Source organism: Phoxinus phoxinus (assembly GCF_949152265.1).
Source record: "Phoxinus phoxinus genome assembly, chromosome: 4".
NCBI classification, from domain to species: Eukaryota; Metazoa; Chordata; class Actinopteri; order Cypriniformes; family Leuciscidae; genus Phoxinus; species Phoxinus phoxinus.
This window is the reverse complement of record NC_136879.1, coordinates 25,753,188-25,780,683: the sequence shown is the minus strand read 5'-3', so window position 1 is coordinate 25,780,683 and position 27,496 is coordinate 25,753,188. Positions and strand designations below refer to the sequence as shown.

The following is a 27,496-nucleotide window of genomic DNA, read 5'->3' as shown; positions in this document are numbered from 1 at the left end:
TGTGTGTGTGTGTGTGTGTGTGTGTGTGTGTGTGTGTGTGTGTGTGTGTGTGTGTGTGTGTGTGTGTGTGTGTGTGTGTGTGTGTGTGTGTGTGTGTGTGTGTGTGTGTGTGTGTGTGTGTGTGTGTGTGTGTGTGTGTGTGTGTGTGTGTGTGTGTGGTGTGTGTGTGTTTCTATATCAACATTGGAAAACAACTAGTTGAGATTTACTATGTATATAAAGAGAAGTAAACACACAGGCATACACTAACCACTCTAAATGTTTGTGTTTGCCAGAAATCTTTCTTGCCATATAACTCTTGCTTGCATAAGGAGTGTCAATGAGGATCATTTTTCTAACATGGAATGCAACAATTAGATATACAATTTTATATATGAAATAAGCTCTGGCAGGAGTATGGAAAGTTATTAAAACTCTCTGGATCACCTTTATATTCACATCAACTCTATTTTCTCCATTAGGTTTGTTTTGCAAAAGCATGTTTGATATGTACGCTTGTTGGACAGATGGAGTTCCCAACACAACGGTGAAAGTGCCGTGCCCCTGGTATCTGCCTTGGTATGATCAAGGTACCACTGCCAATAATAGTGCCTGTTGGCATAGAAAAATAAAAAAATATGCTTCATAAATGTCATGCAATTCACCATATTCATTTTTAAAAGAGGATCTTATATTTGTTTATGTGAAAATGTTACTTTTATTGTTTATCTTAAACTCGTTTATCTTCTGCCAGGTAAAATTCATAAGACAAATTTAGAACATACTAACATAAGAATGAGTGACTACCATAAATTATGCTGTTGGTTGTCATTTCCATGCACTCAATTAATAAAAAGGTTCATAGAAGACTCTCCAATACTAGACATGTTTGGAGTAAAAGAAGACCTGTTATGCATTACTGTCCTCTTTAGTGCGTAATGGGTTTGTGTCACGGGAATGTGGTCCAGATGGCCAGTGGCTCACTGTCAACCACAGCCGCACATGGAGAGACCACTCACAATGCAATGCAGATGGCAACCAGCAGATAGCACAGGTAAAGAGACATATACAGTATATATATATATCACCTAAAATTAATGTACATGTATATTTTGTCAGGGGTCCGTAATAATTTATTTTGTTCTTCTGCTCACCAAAGCTGCATTTATTTAATTAAAAAAAACAGTAATATTGTTAAATATAATTTAAACATTTTAAAATAGTTGTTTTCCATTTTAATATATTTTAATAAATGTATTACTGTGATGGCAAAGCTGTCTTTATCAATTTACTCCAGTCTTCACAGTGTCACATGACCCTTCCGAAATCATAAATATGCTGATTTGTTGCTAAAGAAACATTTCTTATCATTATCAATGTTAAAAAAACAGTGTTTTTTCAGGATTCTTTTATGAATACAAATTCAAAGCTGTTTAGTTGAAATAAAAAACTGTATTACTTTTAAATCAATTTAATGCATCCTTGCAGACAAAAATTGAAAACAAATTTCCTTCAAAAACAATTCTGACCCCAAACTTTTGAATGAATATGCCCTATGGGTGAGATAATTAAATATATAAGTATATGGCTTCCATAATATATGCTTTATATTATTCAGTATATATTAATTTGTTAAAATCTTGTTGAACTTGGTTCGAGACAAATATCTGCAGATCAGGAAATAAATAGGCATAATTAGTCAAATTAATCATGTAATTATTTAAATGATCCTGGACCAATTAAATTAGTTTTGTGGCTTTGTTGAATGGGAGTTGCAATTCAGTAAATTCCACTTACTGTCATCCAAGTTCAAATTCTGGTTTAACTTCCTGTGGTACCAGTTCATTAAAATTCCAATTCATGAATTGTAAGGGAGTCCATTCTTAAATTCCGCTATGCTGACAGCCATTAAAAGCCACCTCAAGCAGAGAGTAATGACATCTTTATTTTCATGATTCACACTGGCGAGTACATGTTGTTGTTCAAAACGACTGGAAATAGTCTCAGTGAAAGAAACCAGTTTGATTTGTGGTGTTTGGAGAATTTATGTAAAATATGAAACTCGCTGTGTGAATTTTTATGCGGTTCTGTAATTTCATGAACTAAAGCACTTGAAAAGCAGTCCCACAGTGTCATTTGCAGAGCTCTGCTCTCATTTCTTATTGGCGAAGGAGACTTTATCTCCTGCTCGCAGAGTTATTGGCTATTACTCGCTGGTGTGATTTGTGAATATAAAGATGTCATTACACTCTGCCTAAGGCAGCTTTCAGTGATTGTCAGTATGGCAGAATTAGAAAAATGTCTGAATTGCTCTGAAGCTTTGCCTTCATGTCCCACACAAGACATTTGAGAAGGTTTTTCTTTCAGAATAGTCACATGAATTAAATTGGCTCGTGTCTGTATAGTGCTGTTCTTTCACTCGCTGTCTTCACAGGAGAATCAGATGATGATCTTGGCCTATTTCAGGGTGATGTACACAGTTGGTTACTCTCTGTCCCTGGCCAGCCTGTCTTTAGCCCTCGTCATACTTCTCATATTCAGGTGAGTGACCGCTTTCCTCCAGAAAAGTGAGCAGATCATGGCATGCAGAAGAAGAAGAAAAAACAATATAAAGCTGTTGGCCTAATTCATCATCCTGCAATATGATGAATTAAAAGACAGAAAAGCAAGAGCCTTAATGTGAACATGTCGGGTGCTGTTCGCCCAATCAATGACACTGACACTCCAAATAAGAACGTTAATCCAGGCTTCAGGAATTTACAGTGTATGAATGTACAGTTTATGAGTACCTATAGGATTGATTAAAATGAGCAGTCTGAAGCAAGATTTGTTCACCCAGGGTTTAGATTGACCCAAGGGTTAAGTATTTCAAGTGTGAAAAGCCATAATGTGTTTGTGTGTAATATTGCAGGAAGCTGCGTTGCACACGTAATTACATCCACACCAACCTGTTTGCCTCATTCATCCTGCGAGCTGTGTCCATCCTCACGAGAGACGCGCTTCTCATGAAAGACGCTCCAGAGTTCAGGGACAACAAGGATGTTTCAATCGTTCTGAGTGACGAGGTAAGCAGAAATACAGTACTGACTCAATTACATTACAGTAATTACACGCTGCGAAACAGTTGCTGTTCTGGAATGAGGAGGCAAAGACCTCAGTATTTTTTTAATCAAATGTAAATTCATGTGACGGTTACACTTAATGTTTTGCATTTTCATATTAACATTGTAATTAAAGTTCTATTCATTAAACATATAAATCTAATTAAGTTTTTTAAGCATCTTTACATTTATCACAAAATAAAAACTAAATAAGTTATTATTATCGTATCATCAGTCATCAAAATACTGATCATCAAAGATCAGTAAACACTGGTCACATTCAGAGATGTAGCTTACCAACGGTTTCCACCAAGCTGAGTGCTTACTAAAAAACAAAAACAAAAAAGATCATGTTTTCAAGTCATTTTCAAGTTTGTTTTTAATGTGTTGTAAAGCGAGATATCCATGTATTAGGGTTGTATACTTACTTTTTAATTAGTCTTCCCATTAACACCAATATTTAATTGTCCAGACCCATTTATGATTCCAGATTGTATAGTACTAACATGGTAATAGGCCAATCAAAGCACAATGAAAGCATTGTCTCCTCTCACATGACTTTTTCCCCATTCATTCCCAGTTAAACTCACCAAACCCATGACACACTTTAGGGGGGTCTGTTAAAAGTCATTGAGCTTAGGGGAAGCAAGAAAGACGTTGCATCCCGCTGTAACTTTAACCGCTGGTGTCACTGTTGGACAGTGCCATTTTAGAAAAAAGTGTTATTTATACACTTTTTAATTTCATATATTATAATATTTGCATTGTTTTATCTTTGTACTGTGGATTTATTTTCATCCAATTTTGCCTCTGAGGAAACGCTCCTGCTACAAAACTCTTCAAGTGCATTGTTTAATACAGTAAACCCACATTAAACTCCCACAGGTGATGTCAGGCTGCCGTGTGGCTCAGGTCCTGATGCAGTATTGTGTTGGGGCCAACTACTATTGGCTACTGGTAGAAGGTCTATATCTTCACAACCTGGTGGTGCTGATGGTCTTCTCAGAGAACAGTTACTTCTGTGTGTACCTCTTCATCGGCTGGGGTGTGTAACAAACTAAATACATTTATAAAAAACATTAAATATAGTATAAAATCAAAATAACTAAAAAAAACTTTTAATTTAAACGCATACATTTCCATACATAGAATGAGTTTGAACAATTACCACAATTCAATTAAAAATGAAATGCTAATATGCACAAATGTGAGGCAGGTGTATTGTTGTTTTCTGACAGGAACGCCTGTGCTCTTTGTGGTGCCTTGGATAGTTGTTCGTTACTTGTATGAGAACACTAGGTAAGATGTGCCAGAAGTCTTGATGCAACAGCTTTCTTTCATTTGGTTAAAGATTAAGAGCAACTTTGGTTAAGCATTACAAATGTCCCTACACATTTCTCAAGGTGCTGGGAGATCAACGAAAATATGGCATATTGGTGGATCATCCGAACGCCAATCCTTTTGGCAATTTTAGTGAGTTTCCCTGTGTATTTATCTCATTTTGTCTAAAATTTTAATTTGTTCTCGGATTGTATTTATAGTCATTCACATAGGCTTACAGTATATGTGCTTACAGATCTTTTATTTCTACTAAATACTGGAAATTTTTCCCAATCCCGACCTGTGTTCCAGATAACTCAAAACTTGACATTTTCAACCAATAGAACATTGCATTAGTTTCTACCATCTTGGAAATGACAGAAAATGGTGCTTCTCATCATAGTCAGAGCTGACAGATCTGCTGCATCTTTATTAGTATGTTCCAGTTGTTATTTTTGAGTGGCAGGGGAGAGAATTCCAAGTTCTGAGTCATCTGGGGCCGGTTGCACCAGCTATGCGTAAGTTTGTAGCATACAACCTGACTTAAATGGTCACTGTTACAACTTCCGCACTTATTACCTAAATATTTTTGTGTTCCACCATTACAAAAGCATAACTCTATTAAATTGTAACTGTCGCCAAAATTGACCTATAAGCTCTTTTTGTTAATCTACCCGAGTCAAACCTTCGTGTAAAAGCATAATCAGAATGGAAACGCCACTTTTAAGATTTGAGCGTATTTTCGTTTTAGCTCAAAATGCCTTTTGAATGGGAGTGCTAGGGGCACTTCTATGATAGCATCAAAATCACTATTTTTAAAACACTAAGGCGGCTCGACACAACATGAAACTGTGCTTGCAGTATCACCAGGGGATACACATGAACTTGAGCATTGACTACATTGTTTGTGTACAGAAAGTTTACTAAAAAAGAAAGCTTTTGTACGACTCACTTTATTAGTTAATGTTTCCGGTGGCTGGAATTTTGTCAGTCAAAAGTAGTCGATCTCCGAATGCAACGAAAGTTTGACTCGGGTAGATTAACAAAAGGAGCCTAGGTTCAATTTTGGCGACAGTTTCCCTTTAACTAAATATTTACGGAAGTCTCCCATCAGGAGTAATGGTTAGAATAAAATAGCAGACAGACTGAACTGCATCAAAAAAGCTTTTGTTTTACCCAACAGACTTCAATTCTTTAGACATGCTGTATGCTAATGCTGACATGTACACTTGAGAGAGAACATTATGTGCAGATCACTTTGTTAGAGGCTGTTCAACAAGAACCCGCCCTAATGCGCTCCTCTATATGCATCGGTCCATGTTGTGCATTTTAAATAATATAATGTCATGCAATTTTCAAATTTCAAATACATTTTCTGAATGTTATTTACATATAAAAAAACATATGTTATTCATGATGTAATTCACAACTTACGTATTTGAAGGCTGCTATTGGATCATTGAGGGTAAATGTCACATTATGACTACGCATTACTTTATAGAGAGCTTACGACCTATTAGCTTTATAAACAAATGGTGCAACCGAATAGAGTACAGAGTTAGTTACAAACTAGTTACTAAGCCTCTAGTGTAGACTTTACATTCCAATTTAAGAACGAATTTACGAATGGCTGGTGCAACACTAGAACGCAGCATATGAATAACCAGTTAAATAACCAGTCACTCTTGCATTATACATGGATGACTCATTAGTCTAGAGCACTCTTGAGATTGTGTTGAGGAAATGTTTTTCTGCACTCCGAAATGATTGTGGCTTGGTTTGAACGGATCCGTCACACTCAGTTGGGATAATTTATGCAATTTTGTGCATTCTCCAGAATGAGAAGTTTTGTGTACCTTTACATTGAGCATTCCACATGTAATTATTTATATATAAATAATCATATTTTGCAGGTGAACTTTTTCATATTTATAAGGATTATTCAGATCCTCATCTCCAAATTAAAAGCACATCAGATGAGATATACAGATTATAAATTTAGGTAAGAATTTGTCTTGTTGTTTTAAATTAATTTAATAATGAAGTGTTTTGTTTTTTTTGTTTATTTTCAAATTATTTTCAACAAATGAATTTATGTTCATCAGTATCTGTTAGTCTGTTGCTTGTTGTAATATCAAATTTGCTTTTTAAAACAACCTGATCTGTTGGTTTTTCCTTGTAGCCGGTATTTCTGATTTCATCCATGTTATGTAAACTGGAACTGTCACATAAAGTGCCTTAGCAAGCTTTTGATGTTTCAACCATTTTGAAGGAAATGTTTCATCCTCTTCTTCAAATGTCAGAGGGCAGCATATTTTTTAGAGAGCTGTTCTTTTCCCAGCAGAGAATATATTTTTAGCCTTTAAGCTTAAATGCTGCTTATCCATAGTGGAATAAAACGTGTATTGAAATATAACAAGCACATATATATTGGTAATAATGACCCAGGCTAATTAGATCCTTGATTCACCCACAGTGCCTCACTATTGACAACTTATCTGCCTATGAAATCTCTCTTCAAACATTTATAAAACCTAAAAGGTTTTGATATTTTTTTTAAAATCTGAAACAATGAGATTAAGTTGGTGACATTTTGAAGTGAGATGGGCCGGATTGTGTTTTTGAATAATCAGTGTGTAATATTCTTGGTCCCTCAGGTTAGCCAAGTCGACGCTGACCCTCATTCCTCTGTTAGGGATTCATGAGGTGGTGTTTGCTGTGATGACAGAGGAACAGACTGAGGGCGTACTTCGCAATGTCAACCTGTTCTTTGAACTCTTCTTCAATTCCTTTCAGGTACAACTAAGGGGACCGAGCGAGACAGACCGTGTCACAACATGGCCTAGATCATCAAGTGTACTTACTTTTTTGTTTTCCATGCACTATTTTAATGTAGTGTATATCCTTCCAGTTAATGCATTTTGACACATTTGTTGCTGTTGCCCCACAGGGATTTCTGGTGGCCATACTATACTGCTTTGTCAATAAAGAGGTATTGTAATATTTTTAATGTATACTCTATATAATGTATTTAAATTAAATTAAATAAAAACGATATATATATATATATAATTAGTGGTATTGTATTATCATTGATATGCTATTATAGTTTAATATTTTTAATTAGATTTTATTTTTATATATTCTGTTTTTACGTTTTTAGTCATTTTTATTGATTGTTTTTTTATCGTTCTGTCTATAACGGTTTAATTTTAGAAAATGTATTTTAGTACTTCAGCTAAATTAAAATTATGAATGCTTTTTCATTTATTAGCTGAAATAAAATGTTTTTTTATATCTAATTTTATCATTTTTATTTGTTAATGTTTTGATTTTTAAAAATGACAATAACCCCGCTTTCTTAGGCTATATATATTCACATAACTGCTATTTTATCTATCATGTCTTTGATTTCAGGTGCAGTCAGAAATCAAAAAGAAATGGCAGCGATGGAGATTGGGAATAAGCATTTTGGATGACCAGCGTAATACAGGTAGCAACACACAGCAGGGAGGTGCCAGTCCTCTGTGCCACCATGACCCAGCCTGCTCTCCAGAGTGCCCTCTGGACAGTGGCTGCCAATTGTGTTCAGACCCAGCACCCACAGACGCCCACCTGACCGTTCAACAACACTACCATGCTGGAGCAAAGAAAGGCAAGGCGTACTGTTACATCTCTGCCCGAAAACAGGTTCTGAACGGGTTGGAAGTGCCAGCGTTACCCCAGTGTGCCGCAGAGGGCGCAACCATGTTTTCCGAGAGCAACTGCTGAATGACGTGGACCGTGCTGGCCATTGATTGGACAAACAAAGCTGGATATCACTGAGTGTCTTGGAATAAGAGATCGCATTGTTTTTGAACTATAAAACGGATATTCCTACATCACATTTCTCACATTACACCAGACAGACCTGTTTTTGTTTTTTTCTCATTTGATATTTACCTCTATACCTCAATTTGGACACAAGATGAATTATGTTATGCGCCAACACTGTGGATCAACTCAATGTCTTCATTGCCACAAAGTCATATTTTTGATTGAATGAGGATTATCTGTTGAGAGTTAAATGGTAAGGCACACAAACATCGCCTAGCCTACGAAAACACAAAAATAACCATCAATATAGTCACCAAAAAAAGTATTTGGACGCTTAAGCCACACATACCATTCAAACGTTAGATCAAAAATATCTAACGTCAAAAGTTAGATCAAATAATTTTACATTGTTACAAAAGATTTCTATTTCAATTAAATGCTCTTATCAAAGAATCCTTAAAAACACGTGTCAGTTTCAACAAAAATATTAAGTGGCAACACTGTTTTCAACATTGATAATAATAAGACATTTTGAGTAGCAACAACAAATCAGCATATGGTTTCTGAAGGAACCTGCTCAACCAGAAGGTCTAGGCACTCTCTTAAACAGCAGGAAATCTAATTCCTTTTTTATGTCTCTGCATTCCACTCGATGGCTTAATCCCTTTTCATTCAGTGCCATGACAGAAACCAACTGTGAACTGTATGTCTAAAAGGATTAGAGGGTAATTTAGTTAGGTAACAGTAACAACATTATCAAACATGGAAACAGATTGTTTCCCAAAACTTAATGAAGGCTAAATCAGTGTATCCCCTCTTTTTTTTATTTTACTTTTTTTTTTTACCACTCACAAGTGATCTATTCTTACATTTTGTACTCTTTCATTTCACTGGACACGTTCTTTTTCTTTGACTATGAATGGAAGAGTTCACTAATAATAGTGATATCTACGTATGTTGTAGCCTACCTGAACTTTCACTGTGGTTTCAATTTATTATGTAATTTCTAAATTTCGTGCATCAAGCGGAGGCCGTTGTTCTGTTGCTTTCACATTGAGTTATTCCCCAGATACATTGACATCTAAAGCCACCTAGTGGACGTCGAGAGAACTGCACAGATCTGTTGTAGAGTTGCGTTCGTCCCCTGACGACATTTCTTACCATCCTAGGAGAGTGCTGAAGAATGACATTAACCGAGTGCAAAGAGTTTGTGGTCAGGCATGAATTTGTCAAAATATAAGATGTCTTTGTTGTAGTCTCTGGTACAGTTTGTCTAGTTCTGATGAAGCCACTGTAAATCGTTAATATTTAGGCTATTTTTCATACATCTAGACTATCACCCTCTATTTTTGTTCAGCAATCATACAGATTGCAGAATAACTGGCCGTTAACACAGAACAGTTTTTATTTTACGCTTAAAAACGCGAGATGCAGGGCACTGGAATGAAAATAAATAAAAATAAGACCATCTCATGGTAGCCTACTTTTAACTTGCGTTGAGCTGCGTTTTTGTCTTTTAACTTTTGGTATTCCTCACCTCTAGGCTACTGTATTTTGTTTCAATAATATTACTTCAATAATATGTATTAATATAACTTTAATATTTTGTATTTCAAGGGCATTTTCATGTAGACTATATTTATCTCTAAATTAGGCACCATTAATATATTATAAAATAATACAAATATTAGAAAATATTTGCATTAATAGTTTTCAATATTTAAAAAAAAATGCGTTTTTAAAACTTGGCCCTCTAGGGGTTAAAAAAACTGCATTCATTTTACTAAAGAATATTGTTTTGGTTGCACTCTGCATGACTATTGCTCATAAAACATACACTTCTAGGTTTAAGAGATATAACCAGTTTAGATGGAAAGGATCCTGAAGATGTTAATATTCCTATTAGACATGGTCTACTTGAAAATAAATTCTAGCCCAGCCTTACAGCAACCACAATGAAATGACCCTTTACAATAGACAATGCTTTACAATGAACTTTGTTAGAGCTACATAGCAATTTATCTGTTCACTAAAATACCTTACACACCTGATGAGTAATACAAACGCCATCTCCACATCGCTTTTACAACATTGCAAATCCTGATGTTGATTCTCATTTTATTACGAGCTCTGTTGTGTTCTCGTTTTGCCACATACATTCTTCTGTTCTACTATATATATTTTTTTAAATGGGAGGGTTTCTCTATTTAAAAATGGAGGTTCGAGATTTAGCTTTCTTGCTCATTGTGACAATTAATCTATACCACACCCACACCATACACCCGTTAAAGTAGGAGCAACTTTACTCTATCTATATGAGGAGACACGCATGGGCAGGTGACATACATACGTGTACGCAATTTCCCGCAAAAAAACATCCCGCTGGGTCTAAAATATAAACAAGTATAGGCTAATAGGCTTACCAGTGAAATAGGGTGAGACAAAAACACTTTAGATGAAGGATTGAGATGTATTGTATAATAATTTTGAACAGTCACAGTGTACCTTTAAACACAAAAACATGTTCTGTGTTAAAAGCCCCCAGGTGTAGAAAAAACTGTGCCAACTCGGATGTTAAACCGCATTGTTTGTAAAAGTGCCATTGTATTGTTTGACCTGTAAAAATAGTTGCTCATCTCCTCAAAACATTTCACAGACATACGCTTCTGTGTAAAAAAAAAATCAGGTATTGCAGGCTTTAATTCACCAGAATGTACTCTGCAGAAAGTGGGTAACGTCTAGACTTCTTGAGGACATGAACATGTACTCTAAATATACATTTTGTATTTGCCAAAAAAAAAAAAAACAGACACACACTTGTGCAATAATATCATTTTGGACATATTTATTTCCATTAAAGCATCAAAATAAAATGAGAGTATGTTGAATGCTTTCTTTGTTATTTTGTGGACTGTTCCTCTACATCCTAGGAATGGCATAGCACTCGTATGAGCGGGGCATGCGGCCAAAACTGCAATTTGCAGGCGTTGTGTCGAGCTCCTCTGGTGGCACCATGGCTTTGAAGGTGAAGTGCTGAAGGAGGGAAGTGAAGAAGAGGAAGAGTTCTGTGCGAGCCAGAGCCTCACCGAGACACACACGCTTGCCTGTCAAGAGAGCACACAGAAGTTGGTTTAAAAATCTTTTCTCTATGTATCATCCATTTTTGTCTGTGATTTGTTCTTTAAAGGCAACTACTGAGGAATCAATTATTTAGCATGGATATTTTTGTCCCAGAATGACTAAAACACTGATAAACATAATTATTTAGTATGTGTTGACTTCAGTTTTCATCTAAGAGCAGCATATTATGGTCTAATATACACAATGAAGATCTGAGCTCACCCATGCCGAATACAACAAATGCATCATTCTTCTTGAATCGGCCATCTTCATCCAGGAAGTTTTCTGGATCGAAACAATTTGGGTTCTTCCACAGTTTGGGGTCTATAAGCACGGAGGATAGTAGTGGAAAAACCACTGTTCCCTACAAGAAAGTTTATTTTACACATAAATAGAAAGATGTAAATAAACACTTAATGAATCAAGATGATGTATACGAGAGAAGAATACCTTAGGAATGACATAGCCATTATATTTAGTGTCGCACATGGTCTTGTGTGGGACAGCGATGGGGGTGAGATCCATGCTGCGCTGGACCTCGTGAATGACAGCATCTGTATATGGCAGCCTCTGTCTGTCTTCAGTGGAGGGCCAACGGTCCTGTCCTACAACCTCATCGATTTCTCTCTGAACACGCTCTGTACAGAACAAGTGAAAGTAAAATCACACTTGACTCTTGGCGAGAGAAGCATTAGTTTGACCTCACCTTGAACATCTGGGTGCTTCATCATTAGAAGTAAAGACTGTCTGACGGTGGATGAAGTGGTTTCTGTGCCGGCGCTGAACAAGTTCCATACTGAAGAAACCAAGTTGTCGATATGATATTCTGTGTCAGGCTTGTCTTTCTCCTGCAAAAGAAAACGGGTATGAAATGTTAACATTGTGTTTAATTGATCATGTCATGTTCTCACCACCAGATGGTGGTATGTATTCAGGACCATGGCTAAATGTGTTTAAATGACCCTTTCTTTCAATGATTCACCTCTTTCATTTTTAACACAAAGGCCTCAATGAAGTCCTGTGGGCAAGAGGGATCCACATTATTCATCCGAGCTTGTGCCTCACGCTTGTAGTACTCTCTGGCCTCTTCTAGGTCTTTAAACAGCTGATGGTGTTTACCGGGGAAGAGACTGACTAACTTAGGGAATACATTATAGAGCTGAGAAGAAGACAAAGAAACATCAAGTTGTGTCTCAAAATACAATAAATAATTTATGCAAAACGTTTTTTTTTGTGTGTGTACAACTTCACTTTTTTTTTCTTTTTTTTCTTTTTTTTCTTTTTTATGTGCACGACTATTCACCAGTTTAGGGTCAGTAAGATTTTTCTCTTTTTTTAAATAAATTTATACTTGTATTCAGCAAGAATGCATTAAATTGGTCAAAAGTGACTGTAAAGACGTTTATAAAGTTACAAAAGATTTCCATTTCAAATAAATGCCGTTCTTTTAAACTTTATATATATTCATATAATATATTCATTAAAGAATCTTGAAAAACAAATGTATCACGGTGTCCACAAAAACATTAAGCATTAAGCAACTGTGAAAATAACAATAAATGTTTCTTGAAGAGCAAATCAGCATATCATAATGATTTTTCTGAAAGATCATGTGACACTGAAGACTGGAGTAATGATGCTGAAAATTCAGTTTTGCATCACAAGAATAAATTATATTTGAGAATACATTCAAATGGAACAAAAAATATATTAAAATAGCTATGTTGAATTTGAATGATAATTCACAAGTCTTCACTGTATTTGTGATCAAATAAATGCAGCCTTTGTGACCAGAAAATACTGCTGAATGATAATATCTAATATATATAAATCTTTAGAGTGCAGACCTGTCCAAGAGGGCTATTGATGATACTGAAGTAAGCATTTACAGTCTGAAGGAGAAACTTAAACTGTGGATCCTCAAATTCAAACCTATGACCAAAGACAATGCTGCAGATCACATTGGCCACGGTATTAGACAGCATGTCGGCAGGGCTGAATGCAGAGCCTTTAAGGAGAAAAGAAGAGCAAAGAGATCAGCTTTCTTCAATTTAGAGTTTTGTAAAAACTCACACCATGCTCTGTAACATGAGATGTGACACATTATAGTTTTGTTTTATTGACGCACCCTTTGTCAGATGTAAACTTTGTAGTTTATGCAGTTTGTTTCATCTGATAATATGAATATAAGATTGTATAAAAATGATTTAACCTTCAAATTTTTTGATCATTTCCACAAGATATTCAGCCTCCTCCCTGACTCGTTCCTCGATGCTCCTGCGCCCCATTCCAAAGTTCTTCAGTGTCATGAGAGAGAATTTGCGCATCTCCTTCCATCTATGTCCACTGGTGGAGACAACTCCTGCGCATAGAGAAAATGTTTCTGATATATATATATATATACACATATATACACACACATATATATATATATATATATATATATATATATATATATATATATATATATATATATATATATATATATATATATATATATATATATATATATATATATATATATATTCTCACCATATCCAAGAGTGGCCTTCATGATCAGGGGATAGTTGGACCTGCCACTGAATTCTTCACCAAGACCAATCATAGTTTCCTTTAGGGCTCCAAATCCAGAAATGATCACTACAGGAGTGTTTGCCAACCAGATGGTGACAACAGAGCCATACTTCTTACTGACCTACGGGAAGAAAAGGTATATATGGTTTGATATGGGACATTCAATGTGTGTATTCAAATGACGCTTCAAATTAGCTCTAACCAGAGCCGTTGGCTCTAACAACCGTTAACATAATTCTGCTTTAATGGGGGTCAAAAACAATGTAATTTAGTGCATTGTTCTTTGATGATGATTTTGTCTGTAGTGCAAGTTTGGATACAGATAGCACTGAAGTGCTACAAACAGCAATTCAGTGTGTGAATATAATCTTTGAGCAACATAAATACATGGAGCTACTTTCAGCCGTCTTAAAATTCTCTAGGGGCTCAGAAATCCCAGAATAGTGACGCTCACCTAGTAACAGTGGAGTAGATGCACCTCACAAAGCCTGCAAAAACTACATTGTAATTTGTTTATTTAGATGTATAACTAGATATGTAGGATAAAACTCTCACCCTGACTTTTCTGAACCCTATAGGGCTATAGGCTGCAAGGGGGAGAGGGGAGTTCTTGTTCCCTCTGTTTGAATGTACTCCATATATGTGTTTCTTGGAAAGCAGCCCAGATGTACAAGGCAAAGATAGGAGAAAATTGCAATAGATGAACTTGTTTTTCCCTTTGTCTCAGATTCTATATGATGTAATCTACACCACCCCTGAAACATAAATGCTAACTTACGAAAGCTGAAGAGAGGTTTTATGAACATAGACTGGCTCCATGTTCATAACTCTTCCCATAGGACAGTGTCAATGCGTGAAAAAGGATTCTGAGAAGTTTTTTTTTTTTAAATAGAAAAGACAAAGTAGTTTTTACAGTAGCCTAAAACCAGTTTTATATTATAGTACACATAGCCACACAAACAGTCACCAACAGCGGCATCTGCACCAACACAAAATGGTTCTTTAGAATCGCTGCGAAAGCACCTATTTTTCTTTAAACCTTTATTTTGAAGAGTGTATCAACGATTTCAGGTGAATGTATATTAGCCTATACTTTATTTTATTCATTACGTTTTTATATTCTGTGAACTTAATAGTTAACTAGTTTACCTGCACAGGTGTAACACTACAGGCTACCTGCGCATCTTTGCAACCTTTGAACACAATCATACCATCAGCCAATTGTATGATTGAATTATGTTAATGAATAGGCCTACTAACCTCTAGGTAATATTTGTATGGTTCCTTGATATTAAATTGAAATAAATTTCCCAGCAGTGGATTCGGAGGGGGTCCTGGAGGCAGCCGCCCAAAACTGCTCTGCTTGCCTCGAATCTTCCACAGCAATAACATAACCAAGACAGTCATGACAACAGACACTGCATTTGTCTTCAATGCCAACAATATATCCATCCTTCAAATTTCACTTGACTGTTCTTTTGAGCCGAGTCGCAGAAAGTAACCAAAACTGACGTTTGTTTCTAGGTTGAATTTGACAACGCAATACACAATTGTAGGTCTCTCTGCAGAACAAAAGGGGGCGTTTCCCAATTTTGGGGCGTTTTCAAACCGGCATAGGTGTTTATAACCATAGTCATAGACATATAAAATATATACCGGTCTGTTTTTAACTGTCCAGTCAAAAAAGTATGGAAGCCTAAGAGGCAAGGCCATTATTATTATTTTTGTTTTGTTTTAACCCTTTCACACATACGTTTAAATTATTCTGGCCGACCCCCATGCGTGAGTTTCATAACTTTATTGTTTCCATGGTGACGCGTCATTGCTTGTCACGTGACACCGCAGCAACAGTACAGCGCGGAATGGCTGAGTCTCTATTATGTAAGTTTTCCTTTTTTGTGCAAAATATTCACAAATTTGTTAGCTGACAGTTCTCCGTTACGGACCCGACTGCTCAGGGGTGCGTTTTCCGAAAGCATCGTTAGCCAACTATGGTCGCAAGTTCCGTCGTTATCAGCATAGTTCAACGATTTGGTGTTTCTCGAAACCATCGTTTCTCTCGAGCTGTCAGCATAGTTTCTAGTTTACATGACATGCAGGTGTCCGTGTTGGATAACGGTTGGATATTGTTCATGGTTGTAAAAATAATGTTGATTTGACGTACAACTCAAATTGTATTTATATTTCTATGTTGAATCCATAGTGAGTTAACAACACCATTTCAACCATTTGGTGTTCAACGTTGTTTTGACGTTGAATTAATGTTTTTTCATAAACTGACATTATTTCAACCACATTTAAACGTTTAAGGTCAGTCGAATGCCAGCTGGGATGACATGTGGACTGAATAAATCCTTATCTTTAGCAAAATAAGCAAGCTGACATTCAGTACAACCCGTGTTATTTATTTATAGATACAAATGTAATTTACGTAGTTTGTCAAGAGATTTAAAGCACCGTTTTTGAAGACTGCGCATGAGCGAACGTGCTACATGTAAGAAAGAACCAAATATTGAGTCTGGTAATAAAGCAAAATAACTGAGAAAAATTAGAAGTTCAAGTTCATTTTATTTATAGGCCTATAGCACGTTTTATAAGAGCCACCGACTGACCAAAGTGCTTTACAGAACTACAAAATTAAAAGGCAATAAAAGAAATGGTCTTCAGATGCCATGTCTGTAACTTATATGACACAATCTAGCGTCAATTCGATCTCAAACAGATTAATTAAAATAGGTTATTAGTCCACCACGTGCGAAACGTCATAAACCAACGTGGTTGAACGATACTTTGCGACATACGGGAAGGCGCGCAAGATGGCGTTGTGAGTGCACGTACGCTTCGGAGCTGTTCACCTTCAGACTTGCATATTAGTGAATCATAGGTATTTTAAGTATATTCTTGGAGATACTTTAATACAGAGTTGAGTGCACCATGTCTACACACTAAAAAACGTTGGGTTATTTATTTAACCCAACCGATGGGTTGCACATAACACAATGTGTTGGGTTATTTTCCAAAAATATTGGGTCATTTATAAAATTGTTGGGTAATTTCTAGAAATAACCCGACTGTTGGGTTTCCGCAGCGACGGTTCAAATTTTAACGGTCCAGACAGACAGTCAACACAGAAGCTGCTGCTGCATCCTGATTATGAAAGGGAAGTCATACAGTTTTTATGTATATATATAACAATAAGTATTGTGTACTGAGACGTTGAATATAATTATAAAACTGAATTTTATATTTTTTAAATAACGAATAAGTACCCTAGTCTGTTTTAATGATCTCCGGGAAGTGAGATCGATTGAAAATTAATCCTAGCTAACGTTAACTTATCCCCGTTAGCTCGCTAGCAGCAATAAAGTAATTAATTAAAACATTAGGCCTATACTAGCAAAACCGTTTAGAGATGTCAGTAAGTTAAAGCTAGGGTAGGTAATCCTGTTCAGAAACATATTTTTTTTATACTGGGTGAAATGGTCCTTCCATTCTGATAGTAGTCAATACATTATGTGTTCAGAAAAAGGAATGAAAAAAAATCTGACCTCTGTAGCAGCTGTAGGACAGTAAAAACTCTGACCAATCACTGCCATTCGGTGCGAATGTAAAGAACCAATCAGATGCCTTCATGTCTCGTGCCCGAGCACCACTGCGTGCACAGCAGTGATGCGCGGGTCAATGTATAAACAACCCGCACCCGACCGACGTTTTCAACTAACCTGCCCGCAACTCGGACCGCAAAAAAAAGAAAAGAAAATATTGTACCTGACCCGCTTCCTGACCCGCGTTTTTTAAAGTAGCTATAGTAAATGCTCATCGCGTCATGGGCCATAGACGGAGGAACTAGGGGTGCGCATTTTTCTGAATGCTGTATGATATAGCCTAGTGTTTTGTAATAAAGGCTTGATTTATTCATTTATTTCGTTTCATTTTCTTAACAATTAAGATGCTGCATGTGTTTATCCAGTCTAATCGAAGTGTGCGTCTCTCCCCTGACCAACAAAAATCCCGCCCCCTCTCAAAAAAATCCCAATGCTAACAGTAGCTTCTCTGTCGGTGTAAGCCAGTTGCGTTACAGGCATAGACAGTATATAAGATGGACACAGCGACCCCATAGATTTCAACGGAGAAAAGTGAAGCCCATTTGAAGCACTCACTTTCTAATCGCCAGGCGAACTGCGCAGACTCAAACTGAGCTTGGTCACGTGAGCAACGTGTCTGACAGCTGTCAGTCTTCTAGTAGCTGTGCGTGCCGAGAGAAATCTGAATCATCCCCTTCCGAATCTCGCAGAGACGGAGAGCGTGAGCATTAGCTGTCCATGAGCTAGCAGCAGGAGCAACTTTATCACTCTCTATGGGCTTCTCTCTTGACTTTATCGGACTTTATGCCTCCACGTCCCCCCGATTGCCCGTGAGCTTCTCCGCCGGTCTATACGGTAATTCCTCTACAGTGCGACAGAGAGTCTCGTGATTATGACGCAATCGTTAGCCTATTTTTTACAAAAATGGCTTCTACGGGGCCATAACGTAAGGTACAAGGTAATGGAGCTTTTTATACATTGTCGAGTTTCTTTAGAAATAAATAATGGACAAATGAAGTCTTTGGACGCCTCAGATGTAAAGTTATTCGCTGTCAAAGTGACGCCAAAATGAATGGGAGTCAATGGAATGCTAACAGCAGGTGAAGTTCTGCTACAATGGCGGCGCCCGGGGAGGCTTCAGTTTCCGGCGGATGGATTACCCCCTTGGTTACAAGCCGTAGGTACATGCAGCTGACTCCAAATGTGGATGCGCGTTCATGTTTGTGGGGGGGGCGTAGCTTTGGACGGAGCACTGACAGGAGGGGGCGAAGCTTAGAAGAGGTGCCACTTTCAAATCTGGCTAGCTCTCCAACATTACCTACCCTAGCTTTAACGTTACCTACTACAATAAACTAAGTAACGTTAGGCCTAACGTTAGTCTGAAATCACTATCTAGCATTACGCCTGTTTTACGGTATTTGTTATAGCAAATGTATTAAGGGACTGGGATATAGCAGCTAAGTGATGGTCTGTCACAGCTGAAGCAGTGCTCCCAGACTGATAACATACTTTTTTCGTACAGGTGCAGACTACAGTTGTCACTAAATGCGGAACGAAAGAGCTACTCATTTGAACCGTAGTGCACGGATCATTTATCAGTAAGATGAAAAATCTTATTCCCAACAACATTGAAGCGGAAAACATGAGAAACATTGTGCAACAAATAAACAAATAGTTTATGATTAGTTAAAGAAAGTTTGTTATGGTTTGTTTCCAATAACGTTACACAGATTACCCTGATTTAACATTACTGTAGTTACACAAACTGCAACTATGGTATTTTGGCAGAAATGTGGTATATTCATAATGAATGTTGTTATATGAATAGTCATGCATGTGCATGAAACTGTATTAATACAGGAGTAACGTTAGCTGAAGCATCCAATTATAGTATTTTTTTTTCTTATGAAGTTTTTTGCCTTTTATTCAAATGTGTTGTACTAAACGTGTTATACTTTTGTTTTAGACAAATGGGTTAATATGTGAAGCAGACTACAACAGTTGATCTTCTGCCATTTAATTGAAACCTTTCAAGGTGAGTAAGCTATTGAAATAAGTGATATATAAAAGGGGTTTACAAACTTATTTTTAAGGACATTTTACATGACTCTGAGTTAGTTGTAACAACAATGACACGCACGCACACACACACACACACACACACACACACACACACACACACACACACACACACACACACACACACAATGTTCAAGTGTTCAATTTTATTATGGCCAATACTAACACTGGCAGTAACAAACATGCTTACAAACAAACAATGTTTGTGTTCAAGTTCAATTTATAATGGTCAATTACTATGACTGAGAGTGACAAACACACTGAGACTAAGAGTGACACACACATCAGTTATATTGAAATGTCAGTGTTGAATAAAAACCTTTCAAAATATTTTTTTTTGTCAAAATCCTTATTTCATTATGTTACATATTACCCTGGTGGATATCATAATGTTACATCTCACCTCAGGGTATGTTACAACTAACCCAGACTATGGGGTGAATTGTAACATTTCACTCCTCGTGTTTGAAACTAAACCATGCATTTGTTTGTGTTGCAAAGATAATAGCTATGTCATTTAATAGCAGACACTTGTAACTAGTTTGGATCACATTTTGAACACACTGACTTCAAAGTACTACAAGATATTGACAGAAAGGTCAAAATTGTTACAACCATCCCCGGTCTCCCCCTATGTTTCGCAACCACAACGAGGAATAATAATCGTAATATTCGCTCTTTATTCCAGAGAGATGTCACTAGCATCCTTAATGTTGTTCCCTATTGGTCTAACTTTGTTGACAACCTGAATATATGTCACCTTCCTTACAAATACCTCCTTATGAATAAAGTTAGATAAATATCTTTCAAAATTATACATAGGTATTATCCTGCTAAGCAATACCTCCTTAGGTTTAAGCTTAAGCAGCGACCTATATAGCTTTTTTGGTTTAAAAAAAAAAAGAAAAAAAAAAAAGATTCTATGATTTTCATTAAAAAGCCTGAATTAGTCTCTGAGTTTCTTCAAAAAGACAGGTCTTGTAGCAGAGTCAAATTCTATGAATTTCTTCAAAAGGCCCGTTTTTGGCAGCAGATTTCGCTTACGGCCATACCACTTTGAGAACGCCCGATCTCGTCTGATCTCGGAAGCTAAGCAGGGTCGGGCCTGGTTAGTACTTGGATGGGAGACCGCCTGGGAATACCAGGTGCTGTAAGCTTTTTTGGTTTAAAAAAAAAAAAAAAAAAAAAAAGAGTCTATGGTTTTCATCTAAAAGCCTGAAATAGTCTCTGAGTTTCTTCAAAAAGACAGGTCTTGTAGCAGAGTCAAATTCTATGAATTTCTTCAAAAGGCCCGTTTTTGGCAGCAGATTTCGCTTACGGCCATACCACTTTGAGAACGCCCGATCTCGTCTGATCTCGGAAGCTAAGCAGGGTCGGGCCTGGTTAGTACTTGGATGGGAGACCGCCTGGGAATACCAGGTGCTGTAAGCTTTTTTGGTTTTAAAAAAAAAAAAAAAAAAAAAAGAGTCTATGGTTTTCATCAAAAAGCCTGAAATAGTCTCTGAGTTTCTTCAAAAAGCCAGGTCTTGTAGCAGAGTCAAATTCTATGAATTTCTTCAAAAGGCCCGTTTTTGGCAGCAGATTTCGCTTACGGCCATCGTATAGTACGATGCATCGTTGGAGAAATCAACTAGTCACGACTGTTTCCCGAAACCGTACGTATGTCGCAAAGTATCGTTCAACCACGTTGGTTTATGACGTCTTACGATCGCGAGTCAGCATCGTCAACTTCATCTTTAATAACAAACAATTAAAATGTCTCCTTGCTATATTTGACATATTCATAATCATTGCTTTTGCCGGTTCTTTGTGACAGCTTTTAGGTGCTTTATCGGCAGCGCCGCCGCCACCCTTACACATAAACGCGTCACCACCGCATCAAAAACATGATTGCGTGATGAAAACATAATGAAAAACATGAAAAATACCACCTAAACATAGCCTAACTGCTTAGAAAGAAAACACAGAACAAATAGAGTAGCCTGAGCACGTCCATCTTGCGAATGCAAACAATTACCGTCTTTCAACGTTGAAATATGGTTGAAAATATGTCGGTCGGCCTTGGACTGGTTTACGACGTGATTTCAACTAAGTAGTTTTGGCCGGACTGTTTGACTACGTGTTTTCAACTGATCATCTAAAATGTTTTCAACTGATAATCTAAGACAGCTAGGATAAGTCTGTTATACATGCTAAAACAACAGAGAAAACAAACTACCAAACCATGTTCATTATTATCTCAAATAAATTTAAAGAGTTTTACATATTCCGTCAAAGTTATAAAAAAAATTTAAACGTTGAAAAGTCGGACAAATTTGACGTCTTTTCAATTTTCATTTTCAACCTTCAGTGGACCGTAATTAGACCGTAAAAATTACGTCTATTCAACGTCTAATAGACGACTTTTTGCTGGCTGGGATTCTTCATTCCATCTTCATCCGCTTTTCCACTGGCCAGCGCGAGCACAGAGGCCGAAATCATGCTTACGGCACTCCTGTAAAAAATAAATCGCTATACAAATATATCAAACGCTGCCATTTAGTCTTTATATACTAACTTGGACATCACACCACACGCGGCTAGTGACTTACCACGAACAGGTAACCTAGCCTACTTGCATTTTTCGTTCGTTTTGTCTCTCAGTCTTGTTTTTTTTTGTTGTTGTTTTTTTAGGGGCCAAGCACTGAAGGTGTATCTGTTCCGGTTCTTATTCTTTTTTTTCTTTTTCTTTTTCTTTTTCTTTTTCTTTTTCTTTTTCTTTTTCTTTTTCTTTTTCTTTTTCTTTTTCTTTTTCTTCCGACTGGGCGTCTATGGCAGCCTATAGAACCGTTTGGGGGAAACTTATGAAAATTGGCACAGTGATAGAAGACAGCCTGAACTATTACCATAGCAAATTTGGAGTCTCCAACTCATTCCCTCTAGCGCCACCAGCTGTCCAAAGTTTCACTCATGTTTATGCTAATAACTTTTGAACCATAAGGGCTAGAAAAAAAATTATTTTCCCTCTGATTCCTGAGCTCACGACGATTCGACTGCACCCTATGACGTCATTTTCCGTCATAATAGTTTTCCCGCCATTTTGAATTTTCCGAAAAACATACTTTTTCGAACTCCTCCTAGGCCGTTGCTCCGAATTTCACGAAAATTTAACCAGATCATCTCCAGACCATGATGACAAAAAGTTATGGAAATCAAGTTGATTCGAATAACCGTTCTCGAATACCGCACAAATAAATTTTACGTAGCACTTGCAAAAACAGACGTAAGGCTGTATCTCCACAACGCTTTATCGGATTCAGACCAAATTTGGTACATGTCATCACAAGCATGACTTGAGGCTACATGCTGCGTTTCGGCGCAGCGCCACCTACTGGTCCGGAGATATAAATAATTTATGTTTTTGCTTATAACTTCTGAACGGTTTGTCCAAAAATCACAAAAGTGGTCTCGTTAGATTCAGGGCGTCATGTTGAGTTGACTGATATCCAATTTTCCCATATCGGCCATTTTGGCTGTCGGCCATTTTGAATTATGTGCTAAAATGCTATATTTTATGAACGCATGAACGTATTGTTACGAATCTCAGTATGGGTTATCAGTACAAGGCCCTGAAGGTACTCAAAAGATTATGAGACAGCGCCATCTTTTGGTCAAAAGTTATAATGAAATTTCCAAAAATGCTAATAACTTTTGAATAAATTTGCCTATAGTAATGACACTGATTTCAATAGATTCCTTGGGTTATGCTGAAAACATAGATACCAATTTTCCCATAGTCAGTCAAACTTCCTGTCCGCCATCTTTATTTTCTTTTAAAACCTACTTTTTCAAACTCCTCCTAGACAGAACGTCCAATTTTCACCAAAATCGGATCGTGTCATCTCCAGACCGTGCCGAGTAAAAGTTATGGATTCCGTGTCGATAGACGAAACCGTTTTTGTATACCGCAGTGGCAAAGTTGAGGCATGATGCCAAAATGACTATTCAGGCTTTATATCTGCAATGCCTTGACATATTGACACCAAACTTTGTATGTGTCATTGTCACTTCACTCTGACCACATCACATCAGTTTCGTAACTGCGCCAACTATTGGTCGAAAGTGATAATCATATTTTTTATTATTGTATGTGATTTTTCAACCATTTTGCCAAAATCCATCTTTAAATGTCTTCAATTGCTCCTTGCTGCAGTTGGTCTCACACTCCCAGCCACTTTGGCACGTCTTGTCGTCTTGTCGTCTTTCTTGCGCTTGGCCCCGGTGATTGCTGCTTGCAGCTATATTTATAATTAAAACTAAAAGTGTTATGTAACGCAAGCGTTAGGCTACTGAACATGTACCGAGTATTACTGAAAATTTATTAGTAATGCCTTACTGCGTTACAGCAAAAAGTAATATGTTACTGTAATCCATTACTTTTGTAAAGCGTTACTCCCAACACTGGTCTAATTATAATGGAAGGGATATTATTGCCGCTTCCACATCATGTAGCCAAATACAAAGAAAATGTGTTAACCTTAAATGATGACTCAGAAAACTTTAGGATCATTTTATTGACCATACAGACGTGTAGAAACAACCTGATGACAAAACTAAAACACGTAGCGATTCAGCAAATAGCATAGGGAATGTTAGCTATTGATAGTTAATGCTATTGTGAGTGGAAGTCGATTGCTTGGAGCTTTTTACAATGGGGGTAGCTATAAAATTCACCCAAATAAAAGGTTAAAACAACTGCTTACAACAATCCGCTTACATTCGTTTGCTGGCGGTCTTTGTCAGGGTTTTTTTCGGCAGTAGTAAATTTTTAGAAAATCAGGTTAAAGAGACAAATGCCATATCCCTGTTTTAAAACATTGGGAAACACACTTTTTAGTTTCTGCAGAGTCCTCACTGTCGAAGTTTGCAGAAGGTCAGAACCATAACAGGAGACAAGAGAGAGCGCTCAAAAATGCAGTGTGACACTAGCAAGACTTCGTAACAAGTGAGTGAAAATACAGGGCTCAAATATGCAGAGTTTATCCAGATAATGAGACACATGGAAGTGATCAAACAATAATGAATCCAGGCAGTGGGTTATGGGAATATGATGGGAAAGCAAGGGAATCGGGAGGAGAATATTATGTCAGTTTAATGATGTATTCCTTCACAGTCTACAGTAAAGAAAATTACCCTCAATGCTTTAGTGTGAAATTATTCTTTTTTTTAAATACTCTATTTTATTTAGTTAGTTTTGTATGCTGTGCACTTAACTCGTTTAGGTCTTGTCACAAATACAGTTCCCTTAACATCTTTGTAAGTACTGAAAACAACCATCCTAGCACAGACAGCTGCTAATTAACATAATTATAGTATTTTGAATACTGACCTTTAGGTAAAACTTGTATGGTTCCTTGACATCAAACTGAAGTAAATTTCCCAGCAGTGGATTCGGAGCGGGTCCTGGAGGCAGCCACCCAGACTTCTTTCTTCGATTCTTCCACAGCAATAACGGAAGCAAGACAGCTATGACAACATATAATACATTTGTCAATGCCAATGTTATATCCATCTTGCAACTGATGTGAGTGAAGACGAAGTGTCTGCTCTGTGACACATGACAGGCTGTCCACTTCTGACTGTTAATCACACAAACACTCTCTTTAAAGTCTGGTGATGTTTTGCAGGAACATTCTGTGAATATTGGTTGATGATGTCCATGGTAAATGTGTTAAAGATAGTTAATACAAGAACTCTGTATATTACATGGTGTACCTATAAAAGGGTACCATGGGGTAAGATCTTGGTTTCATTAACGTTTGAGCTTTATTAACACCAAAGCTTTTGACCGTCCACATGCAGGAACAAAATGTGACTACTCATCAAACACTGACAGACTTGCTTCTATTCCTTAAACACTGCAACTTAACTCCTTTCAAGCACTCGATTGCCACCTAAATGATAAGAGACATTACTTGTGACAACATTAAACTGTTTTATACACTATATTTTTAAATGTAATAACTGTTGTAATTAATTGGGTAATGAATTGGATGTGCATTTTGATGTGAGTGAAGACAAATAGTCAGCTCTGTGACAAATGGCAGGCTGTCCACTTCTGACTGTTAATCTTTATACAAACACTCATTTTAAAGTCTGGTGTTTTTAAAGGGAACATTGTGGTATATTAACTATGGTTAGTTGGTAAATTTTTTAAAGAGAGTGAATACAAGAACTCTGTATATTACTTAGAGTAGCTATATACAGTATAATAGGGTACCATGGGGTAAGATGACCCATTGTCATTACCTTGTTTGCATTTACTTAAGTTTCCCCTTCACCATTATTCTGTGTCCGGTCACTGTTATGTTTAGTTGTATTGTACTCATGCCTGTCTTCCTTCTCTTGGACTTTTATTAGACTATGTTTGGAACTATATTTATCTGTCTTCATCTTCCTGTCTGCACATGCCTGTAACAATGACATTGATTATGTTTAATATACATTTTTTTTGTTTATGAAGGATTTGTGGAGACTAGTCTTGGGGGTAACGCATTACAAATAACCCAAGTTACGTAATCAGATTACGGTACTTTTTTAAAGTAACTAGTAAAGTATCGCATTACTTTCGTTAAATTTACAACAAAATATCTGAGTTACTTTTTCAAATAAGTATTGCGAGTTACTTTGTTTTCCCATGTATTGACTGACAGCTCTCCTGTCCCCATGTTGATAGAAATCATGAATAAGTGCAGAGGAGTTGTGTGCATAGTAACCATGATGGTTATTGTAGTTAATGTGAGCAAGTATTTACTCATCTGCACAAAAAAATGCAGTATTCCTCAAAATGAATGAAATCAGTGAAATGCAAAATCAGTACTACACAAACCACCAATCATTAAATAATGTTAAATAAAACAAATTGTTTTATGCATTTAATATCACTTTATTGACTGTTGTACTTGCTGCTGACCTTCGATGATTCAGGTAAACCATAAGCAAAATGGCTTTAGATTTTTTGTTTTTATTGTAAATAAAAAAACAAGCCCAATAGTAAAAGTAACACAACACTACTTTTCTTAAAAAGTAACTAAGTAACACAATTACTGTAGTTACTTTTTAAGGGAATAACTGAATATTGAATTGCATTAGCCTACTTTTCAAAGTAACTTTCCCCAACACCGTGGACACATACATTTTTTTTTAGATTTGTGAAGTAAAAGTTATAGTAAAAAGATTAAATTAAACTCTTGGGGTAAGATGACACTTTGACACAATGATCCTATAAAATATTAATAAGAATTATATCAAAATGAATTTATACATTCTGTAAAAATGTATCCAGGGGGAGCTTCCTACGGGCCATTTACCCCTCTTAATAGGCTATTTGACATTTTGTGCTATAACAACGAAATTAGCTACTGTTCATATTTCTTTCATAATAACACAACATCATCATCCTGCACATGTTAAACTTGTATCTAAATATGTTAGTTTAAAAGTAAATCCACACTGTCCATATCTCCCCCATAGCGATAAAAAATCATGTATAGGCCTAGCTATTTTCAAACGTTCTCTGAAAATTCTGATACGATAGACTATTTAAACGTTTAAACGACCATTTAAAAAGTTTCAGGGGAAAATAACACTCAATGAACGATATAAATAATGTTTTGTGCTAATAAGTAACTTTGAACGTATGTTAGCTACATTTACTGGAACAATGCTTGTTCATTCATATAATCAAGAACCTTGTCAGACTCAGAACGTAAGCCAAAGTTACGAGAACGTTCCTTTAGCTGTGATCATAGACCGTAAAAAAAGAGATGGCTGTGATCAACGTGTTATTTAAAATATTTTCAAGATAGCTGATGGTGCGTTCACACCGGACGCGAATAGCGCGTCAGGCGCGAGTGATTTAAATGTTAAGTCAATGCAAAGACG

At 36.7% G+C, this 27,496-nt stretch overlaps 2 protein-coding genes and 1 long non-coding RNA gene across 6 annotated transcripts in view; 2 read left to right on the top strand and 1 right to left on the bottom strand.

The window, feature by feature from the left end:
* gipr (gastric inhibitory polypeptide receptor) overlaps positions 1 to 8,574 on the top strand; it is a 45,227-nt gene extending 36,653 nt beyond the window's left edge. For 2 of the 4 annotated variants that reach the window (XM_079609253.1, XM_079609252.1), the window contains exons 4-14: positions 462 to 569; positions 912 to 1,033; positions 2,414 to 2,520; positions 2,891 to 3,044; positions 3,966 to 4,125; positions 4,319 to 4,379; positions 4,484 to 4,553; positions 6,314 to 6,402; positions 7,058 to 7,196; positions 7,351 to 7,392; positions 7,818 to 8,574. In XM_079609253.1, the coding sequence (XP_079465379.1) occupies positions 462 to 569; positions 912 to 1,033; positions 2,414 to 2,520; positions 2,891 to 3,044; positions 3,966 to 4,125; positions 4,319 to 4,379; positions 4,484 to 4,553; positions 6,314 to 6,402; positions 7,058 to 7,196; positions 7,351 to 7,392; positions 7,818 to 8,171 (1,406 nt within the window). In that variant the 3' untranslated portion in view covers positions 8,172 to 8,574. Of the gene's footprint in view, positions 1 to 461; positions 570 to 883; positions 1,034 to 2,413; positions 2,521 to 2,890; positions 3,045 to 3,965; positions 4,126 to 4,318; positions 4,380 to 4,483; positions 4,554 to 6,313; positions 6,403 to 7,057; positions 7,197 to 7,350; positions 7,393 to 7,817 lie in introns of all 4 variants that reach the window. The other 2 variants (XM_079609255.1, XM_079609254.1) reach the window with 2 other exon arrangements.
* Positions 8,575 to 11,035: 2,461 nt separating this feature from the next.
* Positions 11,036 to 15,509, bottom strand: LOC306996581 (cytochrome P450 2M1-like). Its single transcript, XM_079609256.1, has 9 exons — positions 15,171 to 15,509; positions 13,869 to 14,031; positions 13,549 to 13,698; positions 13,184 to 13,344; positions 12,319 to 12,495; positions 12,043 to 12,184; positions 11,787 to 11,974; positions 11,559 to 11,700; positions 11,036 to 11,320 (listed from the first exon to the last, which is right to left on the bottom strand). Exons 1-9 carry the CDS (start codon positions 15,360 to 15,362, stop codon positions 11,136 to 11,138), a joined length of 1,500 nt encoding a protein of 499 aa, XP_079465382.1. The 5' UTR covers positions 15,363 to 15,509; the 3' UTR covers positions 11,036 to 11,135.
* Positions 15,510 to 19,390: 3,881 nt separating this feature from the next.
* Positions 19,391 to 25,081, top strand: LOC306996584. The gene is made up of 3 exons (XR_013797119.1): positions 19,391 to 19,529; positions 24,450 to 24,557; positions 24,948 to 25,081. It is a non-coding gene; the product is annotated as an uncharacterized lncRNA (long non-coding RNA).
* The last annotated feature ends 2,415 nt before the right edge of the window (positions 25,082 to 27,496 follow it).